The sequence below is a fragment of the Buceros rhinoceros genome, unplaced genomic scaffold (assembly GCF_000710305.1).
Source record: "Buceros rhinoceros silvestris isolate BGI_N320 unplaced genomic scaffold, ASM71030v1 scaffold29652, whole genome shotgun sequence".
In the NCBI taxonomy this organism is placed as follows: domain Eukaryota; kingdom Metazoa; phylum Chordata; class Aves; order Bucerotiformes; family Bucerotidae; genus Buceros; species Buceros rhinoceros.
The window spans coordinates 18,552-27,323 of record NW_010401119.1 but is presented as its reverse complement, the minus strand read 5'-3'; the positions used below and the strand labels follow the sequence as shown (position 1 = coordinate 27,323).

Here is an 8,772-nt window from a genome sequence, read left to right as displayed (position 1 = left end):
GGGCGGTTCTGGAGCTGAAAGCTGCGCGAAGGGGAGCACCCGGCACCCCCGGGACGGGCGTGGGCTGCAGGAAGCTGCTAACCCGTAACGTCCAGACCTTGGCCGGCTGGTTTGCTCACAGCCGGGGACCTTCTTGAAGCCCGTGTGGTAACACCACTTCCCTTCACCGCTGGGCCCCGGCAGAAAACCTTTTATCCTTTGCACAGGTTGTGTAAGAGGCCGCTTCAGGTGTCCTTCCAGAGCGGGTGGATATTTCCTAAGTATTTTGTGTACGTGTTAGAAAGTCCTGGAGGTGTTTGTGTTGGATGTCGTGCAGTTTCTGATGTCTACCATGCATGTGTGAGGGAAGCAGCACAGACTTGCAACTCTTAGATCAGTAATTTGTTCCAAAGGCGAGGTCTGAGCATCTCGCTTTGCTGGTTGGGCAATCGGAACTTACCTTGTGATCTTTGATTCCACACAAAATCACTGACACAGACTATAACTGTGAATACTTGTAAGTAGGATGCTGTGCTGAAGACGAGCGTGGAAGAAGGAGTCACATGCTGCTGTACGCACGTACTGACGACAGAGTGGCTGCATGCTTGCCCGAAGCTCTGTGAGAGCGGTCTGCCGGATTCCTCAGTACAATGAAGTTGTCATTAAACAGAAATCCTGAACGTTCACCAGTGCCAGGATGCTTAGCCAGGTTGTCTCTGCAGCAAGTGCATCCCTGCATGCATGAGTGGTTTTTCTCCTCTGGAGTTTTCTCGGTGTTCACATAAAAGATGTTGCACCGAAAGATGGAACTTGGTCTGGTTGCATGTCAGGAAACATTTCAGTGTTGAAGAATGTCTGAGGGGTACAGGTTGCACTGGCCGGTGCTCTGTAGCATCTTTCGAGTAGAACTTTGTGGAGGTGGGACACGTTCTTCCCAATAATATAACAATGAGCAGACGGTGCCAGCCCGAGGTCTTTTCTCCAGCAGTGATGGATATCTAGGAGGAACCAGGAGAATGTGACTAGCAGCTCACCCCTAGAAGCCATTCTCAGACTGAATGTTGTGTACAGCAGCCTGACATAGCCAGAACACCAGCCTGCTGTTCCCGGAGGAGGTGGCTGCGTAACCTCGGTGTGGAGAGCGAGGGCTTCATAAGGGACCTGGGACTGTTACTGTACCAAGCTTTCTCAGGGATCCCTCCTAAGTGGCATTTGTTTCTTGCTTTCCCAACAGGGCTACGACTACAGCCGGAGCGGGAACCCTACCCGGGACTGCCTGGAGAAGGCGGTGGCAGCACTAGATGGAGCCAAATACTGTAAGCAGTGAAGAGGTTCCTCAAGCCAGATGCCAGCGCGGGGGTCTGCTGAGAGCCTGCAGCAGGGACACGCAGCTGGCAGCAGTGGTGTCACAGTGAAGCTGTCACAGCCTCTGACTGCTGCCACAGACGAGAGCTGCTTCGTGGCGTGGGAACAGTCCAACACTGACTGTTCAGGATAGTCCAGCTCAGTGCCTGGGCTTTCTGCAGCGCTTCCTCTCACTGCACGTGGTGTCCGAGCCAACTGTGTCCCCGTGCAGCAGCAATGGGTGGAGTGGGGAGTGGGAGCCAGGCAGCAGCTGTGACCAGGCTGGGTTCCCAGTGTTCACCTGGGGTTCCTCCCGGTGTAAGATCACTGAATCCGCTCACCAAGCGAGACAGCGTCAGCGAGAGTGACAGAACAGGTTCCTTCTAATAGCTGAGTGACGAAAGCGAAGGCAAGTTCGGCAGGGCTGTGCCCCACTCAAACACTCTCTGTCTGCCACTCACTCTTTTCTCTTTTAGGTTTAGCTTATGCTTCTGGCTTAGCTGCCACTTTGAATATTACTCACCTGTTAAAGGCGGGGGACACCATTGTCTGCATGGATGATGTCTATGGAGGTATGTAAAGCACAGGGCTGTGTTTGATCTTGGCTGTGCAAATGATTAAATGTCCCTATTTGTGGTTCTTACAAACTTCCTTAATTTCCCACGTAGGACCTTACCTTTCCCTAAAGCCTTTTCACCTCATGAGAACACAGAACACCCCTCTCTGATTTTGGAGTTAGAAGTTCAGACACTGAAAGATTCTGTGGCACAACATGGAGGTTTAAACAAATATCCATAACTAGCAATACTCACTTGAACGAGGGGAAAAGGGCAGCATCCTGGTCTGGCATGGGTCTGCTCGCTGGCTGGGACCCTCTGCAGTCAGTGTAATGGAGCTTTCCAGCTTCTGATTCCTTCTCTACGTTCGACCCTTTGCCAACCAGCATTTTGTCTGGGCTGTTCTGACCATAGAGTGCCTCCACCTCTTCTAAAGTCCTTCAAAAGGTTGATGCCAGCCGAGACTCCCTAGCAGGAGGTCTGCCAGGATGCCCTGTCGCTGGTACTGCTTCCCGTTGGCACGATCCTCCTTGGTAGGAGCTGTTCTTCTGAACCTCCAGCACTTCTTAGAAGCAGAAAGCAGAAGTCATAGGAGTTATGCCACTGACTCCTCCTGTGGTCTTGACCCAATGCCCGTCTCCTGTGTTTCTCTGGTCAGCAAAGCTCGTGCTCTCCCTCTGCTTCAGGGCCTTGGCATGAAGAGATCAAACCTGCTTTGTGTTCGAGGGAGGTTAGAGGCCGGCAGCAGATAGCATTTTCCTGAGCAATAGCTGGAAAATCTTTCGACCAGAGTAACGTCCTTCCCCACCACTAAGGGCAGCTGCTGTTTGTCAGTCCGTGCTCTATGCCTGTGCTCATCAAACATAAATGCACACGTTTGCTTCCAGAGTCTTAGTCCTGTCGCTCCTGACAGCTCTTCTTCAGAGTACCTGGAGCCCAGTGGGTGAGGACAGCAGCATCCCTGCTGACGGTCTGCCCTCACAGTGCAAAACTCGGCAACCCCAGTCATTTGGCCAGAGCAGATGATCGGTTCCTCATTTCAGAAGAGCCCACACATGTATTTTCCAGCAAGACCAGTTCACCTGCTCACTGAAGCCACAGCCTGTGGTGGTTTCTCAAGAGATGGATTTCATTGTTCCTTCCCTGAACTTTCTTTCCATCCTTTTGTTGTGAAGAGACCGGCTTCCCCACAGCCAGCCTCACTCACTGCACTTCACAGCCCATGATGTGGCACATCTGCACATCCGCCACTAGCCGCCGTGGAAGCCCCTTCCCTTGGCTGTTAGGGGCTCCTTGTCCCCTGAGTCCCCTCTTGCTCTTCTCCTGGGCTGTCCCCTCTGGCTGTCCCTGCCCGTGTCCCTGCCCACTGCAGCCGGGGCCTTGGTCAGCGGGTTCCTCGCTGCTGCCTGCGCTGGCTCCTCTTTGCTGTGCGGGGTTGACTCCACCACCCTTGCCCTTTCATAATGCAGCCCTGCAATAGCAACCTTTGAGTCACCGGGTGCTGGCCCTGCTCCCCTGAGGGGACACAAACTTTGCTGAGTGTCTGGTGCCGTGTTTGTGACAAGCCTGGCTGAGGGGGGAAGCAGTTCTGCCCTCGCTGACTCAGGCGAGCGTTCAGGGCTGTCAGAAAACCAGTGAAAGGAAAGGAAGAACTCTGGGGAAGGTGCTGCCTGGGACAGGGTCAAGAGACGCATGGTTTGGGGAGATGTGAGGAGGGGCTATGCATAACGGACACCTCTGACTTCTGTAACATCTTTAAAGGGCTGGTTTTGGTGCAGCCTCTCGTTTCCACCGCAGGTTTTCTGCTGTGTGCTGGTATTAGCAGTGTGTGAGACCGCTGGGAACCAGCGTCTCTGTGGTGTATAGAGCTGGCAGAACATTTCCCAGGCTTGAAAAAGGACAAGAGGAAATGTAACACATAGCTGATTGTAGAAATAAAAGTGTTTCCTTAAAAAAAAAAAGAATAAAAGTAATTCAGCCCCTGAACCGTACCCTGCGTGCACGGTGACTCCATGGCAGATCTCTGTGTTGAGTGACATCGGATAACCTTGTGAATTAATTTTTAATCCAGGCAGTGTCGCCAGATGGTCAGTAAGGGACACGTCTACCCTGGTGTCTTCTTTTAATGTTTCCAATGAAAGGCTTCAAAGAGAGGAAGGGAGGAAGGAAAGAAGGGAGGAAGTGAGGACATCATCCCTTTTTGGTGTTCCTCGCCATGGGTTTAGTTAATGGAACAGAAAGAAGCACTGTTATCCCCTTGATTCTTCTTCTCCCAGATTCTCAATTAAGTTTATTAAACAGAAAAAGTGTTTGAAAATCTGTGGTGGAAGAAAGTTTTTAAAAATGGGGCGAGGAAAGGAGGATGTGAACGCTGGAACCACTGTCTTGAGCACGGCAGAGGGCTGCAGGAGAAGGTAGAAGCAGGCAAACTGAAAGGTGACTATTTGATCTTCAGATTAACCCCCCCGCCCCGAACAGCCGTTAATGGAAAGCACTTCATCAGTCACTGCGATTCCATGTTCCTGTTCCCGTGGTGTTTAAAACGACAGTGATCTCCACACTTTCTAGAAATAAAATGCTCGTGTGCCATTTACGGAGAACAGGCAGAACTGTCCCCTCCCGGCTGTCTGGGGGTGCGCTCCAGAGCCTGCAGACGGTGCAGGGAAGTTAAGAAAGCTGTTTCATACTGTGTCTCTAATTTTTTGCTCTGGTGGTTTGGTTTTGTTTGGGTTTTTTTTAGGCACAAACAGATACTTCAGTCAAGTAGCCATGAAAATGGGTTTGAATGTAGTGTTTGTGGACTGCACAGAAGTAAAATGTCTGGAGGCTGCAATTACACCCAAGACCAAGGTAAGGGAGAGGGAAACTGCTGAACTTACTCCTTAATGTTAAATAACTGTATGCTTGCTCTTGTACTGGGGGTCTGTGTCAAGCAGAGGGTGCTGCAGGGGTGGCCCCTGCCGGGACAGGCTGGGACACAGCTGGCTCCAGCATGTCCCCACTGCAGGTCAGTTGGTTATGTTTATGTGCCTCATTGTGTGCCCATCATTGCCTGATGGGCAAAAAACACTGAGGGAGAGAGAGGAGGCGGGAAAAGGTGAGGAACACCTCAGAGGCCAGAGGAGGAGGAGGTGCTCCATGGCACTGGAGAATCCCTGGCTCTAGTGGAAGATAATTCAGCTGGAAAAGGCTTACAGACGTCTGGGTATGAAGACGTTCTCCTGGCTATGCTGGCCCTTCGCTGGGTGCGAAGCACTTGGGTTTTCAAAAGCTTTACTGTTCTTCCCACGGATCAGATGTTGCTGTGGAGAACATTACCTCTGCCAGGAAACCCCAGCGGGGCTGCGTTCTTATTTCCACCTGGCAAACCCACACGGGAGGCTGGCACTCGGCGAGTTACCAGCACGTATGACTTACAGCTCTGTCCCCACCAGTACTGTAAAGTTGCTAAACTGGTGTCCTGTGGTGTTGAATTACTGCAGCTTGTTTGGATCGAAACACCGACCAACCCCATGCTGAAGGTCATTGACATCCGGGCCTGTGCTGAGGTGGTCCACAAGCACAAAGACGTGCTCCTGGTGGTAGACAACACTTTCATGTCCGCCTATTTCCAGGTAAGTGCCCGGGTCTCATTAGCCCGTTACTGCCATGTGCTGGGAGTTGTGGTTTTGGAATGGAAGCTCCACCAAGGTTTGGTGTGTGCGCTGTAAAATCACCTGTTCTGTGTCTGAGTAAATCCAGGTGCTGCTGCTGGTCACACTGGGGTGCTAAGTGTATCACTGTTATGTTAGCCATAGACCAGTGTTATACCAGCAAAACCAGTATAGCCCCGCAGCCCAGTCAACACCTGATCAGGACAGTCAGTCAGCCCTTGAGAGAATGGTTTCTCTGGTGTTCAGAAATCACGAGTTTGGCTCTCAGAATCACACGATTGTCTGGGTTGGAAGAGCCCTTTCAGCTCCTGGAGTCCCCCATTCCCTAGCACCGCCAGGTCCCCACTGCCCCCTGTCCCTCAGCACCACCTCCACACGGCTGGGAAACCCCTCCAGGGATGGGGACTCCACCACTGCCCTGGGCAGCCTGCGACACGCCTGCATAACCCTTTCAGGAGACAATTTTCCCAACATTTCGCTGATGGAAATCCTACCAGGCCCTTTAAAGTGCCCTGTTTTCTACCCTGGGCCTTTTTATACCAGTGTTTTTGTATAAAAGCTGTATATGATGTGTCCTGAGCCGCTTGATAGGTCATGGAAGAAAAAGCTAAGCCAAGCAAGCGTTAAATCTTTCTTTGAGACATTTGAGTTAACTTTTTCTTCAGTGTTTTGGGGAACATGTGGCTTAGAAGTTTGTCATTTTGATCTCAAACTACTGGTGTAACTTCTCTGCATTTATAACTGACTACATGAACTGAAGACAATTTCTCAAGCTCAAAAATTGCTGTGGAATAATCATCTTGGAAGTCTTGTCCACCGTAACATGGGCTAGAAATATTCGTGTGTATTTCCCAGGAGACCAAGCTAATCCCTTGTATTTTCGGTCTAAAGTAAAACTTTTTGATGAGTGCAAAAGGCAGGGTGTCTGGTTTGGTGAAGGCCACTTGGGTCTTTATAAATTCAGAGAGCTCTGCAGACGGAGTTACGCTCAGCTAATGCAGCCCTCCAGCCTTGCGCGTACCACAGGCGGGGTGATCTCTCCCCGCCATGGGTGTTGCTTCAGAAGGAGGAGAGGTAGGGATGGACGGGCTGGGTAATGTGTCTGTGGTTGGTGCTAAGAGGACGTCCATCATAATGGTAAGTTGTAGTGAGCACAACAGGTCGTGTCTGTAGCCCCTCCAGAGTGGTGCTGCGCTGCACTCGGGTGATTCCAGAGGGACTCGTGCAGCAGCAGTGGCTGTAAAGGCACTGGGGCTGCTGCCACTCCCCTAGCTGGGTGCTGGGCAAGCCCGTGACCAGCTGTCCCTGGGTAGTCTGACAGCAGCAATCTCCTTCCAGATCCGCTTGCTTCATTACCTTTTAACATAGCAATGCTCTTTGGTCTTTATACCGGTTTATATTACGTGCAAAGTCCTTAACTTGGTGACTGTTAAAAAAAAAGGCACTGTCCATTCCTTCTTGCCCATCCACACCCCAGGTTGCTCCGCCTTAGGAAGGCTTCTGGGAGGGGGGGTTGGGAGGTCAGGGAAGAGAGTCCTGGCAAATGAAACCCTTTGCACTCCCTCCAGCTTTGCAGCCCTCCTTTCAGTGCAGTGTCACCAGTGCTGGAGTCTAGAAAACAGTGCTGGTGGTTTGCAGGTGTAAAAATCTTCATTTTCTAAGGAAGTACACTTGAGAGCCGATACCTTTACTGACACTCGCCACAGCGAAGCCATAGAACTCTTTTTTACACAAACATGGACGGACTGCATGTTCAGTTGATTCAATCAACCCAACTCCTCTCCCTGGAGCCGGTGGGATTCAGACCGGTGCTCTGAAATGACATTTCAGTGTAGGTGCTTTTTCTTGTGCTTCTCTGGAGTTCAGAGTGCTTCCCCATCGAGTGGTTTGGTCACAGGTTCCGTCTGTCTTCATCCCCAGGTTTTTGTGTTTCAGTTTTCTGTTGGGTTCTTGTGGTGTTTTGGGTTTCTCCACCTCTTGTTGTTTCTGGGGTTGGATCACAGCCTTTCTGCATCGCTTGAAATGAACCGGAGTGCCCACAAGCTTTAATGTGACCCATCGTTTCCATGTCATTTCAGCGTCCGTTGTCTCTGGGGGCTGACATCTGTATGTATTCTGCCACCAAGTACATGAACGGTGAGTGTGGGATGTCAGCACAGCTCAGGCTGGCTCCTTGAACACAGTGTGCAAAACCCCATCCATCTGCCAGGAGTTCTCAGATGGACCATTGGATGAGATGAACCAGTGAACAGAGCGTTAGTGTTTGGAGCTCCTGAACTATCCCTGGGAGGAGGAATATTGCCCTGACACTGGAGCAGTGAGAAGGAACCCAGTGTCCCGCAAACCTGGGACTGTATTAGCAGCAAGTCTGAGAAAATAGGGGTTTATGGCAGAACCCTGGAGCAGATCCCAGAGCCCCAGCCTGGTGGGAGCTGGCAGGGACGTCTGGGGATCACCCAGCCCAACCCCTGCTAGAGCAGGTCCCCAGAGCAGGTGCCCAGGAGGGCATCCAGGTGGGGTTGGGGTCTCTCCAGAGCAGGAGACTCCAGCCCCTCTCTGGGCAGCCTGGGCCAGGGCTCCTCACCCTCACACCAAAGAAGTGTCTCCTCAGGGTCAGGTGGAACCTCCCGGGTTCCAGTTTGTGCCTGTTGCCCCTTGTCCTGTCACTGGGCACCACTGGGCAGAGTCTGGCCCCTCCTCCTGACCCCCTTTAGCTCTTGATCCCATGGAGGAGGTCCCCTCTCAGGCTGCTCTTCTCCAGCTGAACACCCCCAGGGCTCTCAGCCTTTCCTCGGCACAGAGATGCTCCAGCCCCTCCTCATCCTCGCAGCCTCTGCTGGACTCTCTCCAGTAGCTCCTTGTCTGTCTTGAACTGGGGAGCCCAGCACTGGACCCAGCACTTGAGATGTGGCCTCACTGGGGCAGAGCAGAGAGGGAGGAGAATCTCCCTGACCTGCTGCCACATTCTTCTTCATGCACCCCAGGAGATCATTGGCCTCCTTAGCCACAAGGGCCCATTGTTGTCTCATGGGGATCTTGTTGCCTACCAGTGCTCCCAGGTCCTCCATAGAGCTGGTTCCCAGCAGGTCCCCCCTGACCTGCCCTGGTGCAGGGAGTTGTTCCTCCCCAGGGGCAGGACCCTACACTTGCCCCTGTTGAACCTCATTTGGTTCCTCTCGCCCAGCTCTCCAGCCTGTCCAGGTCTCACTGAACGGCAGCGCCGCCTGCCGGTGTGGCAG

The 8,772-nt window shown here is 52.3% G+C and overlaps 1 protein-coding gene across 1 annotated transcript in view; it reads left to right on the top strand.

The window, feature by feature from the left end:
• Positions 1-1,213: 1,213 nt before the first annotated feature.
• CTH (cystathionine gamma-lyase) overlaps positions 1,214-8,772 on the top strand; it is a gene marked incomplete at both ends in the record, with an annotated part of 11,738 nt that continues 4,179 nt past the window's right edge. The window contains 5 exons of the mRNA XM_010132168.1: positions 1,214-1,295; positions 1,800-1,895; positions 4,621-4,730; positions 5,363-5,494; positions 7,612-7,669. Of these exons, the coding sequence (XP_010130470.1) occupies positions 1,214-1,295; positions 1,800-1,895; positions 4,621-4,730; positions 5,363-5,494; positions 7,612-7,669 (478 nt within the window). The remainder of the gene's footprint in view (positions 1,296-1,799; positions 1,896-4,620; positions 4,731-5,362; positions 5,495-7,611; positions 7,670-8,772) is intronic.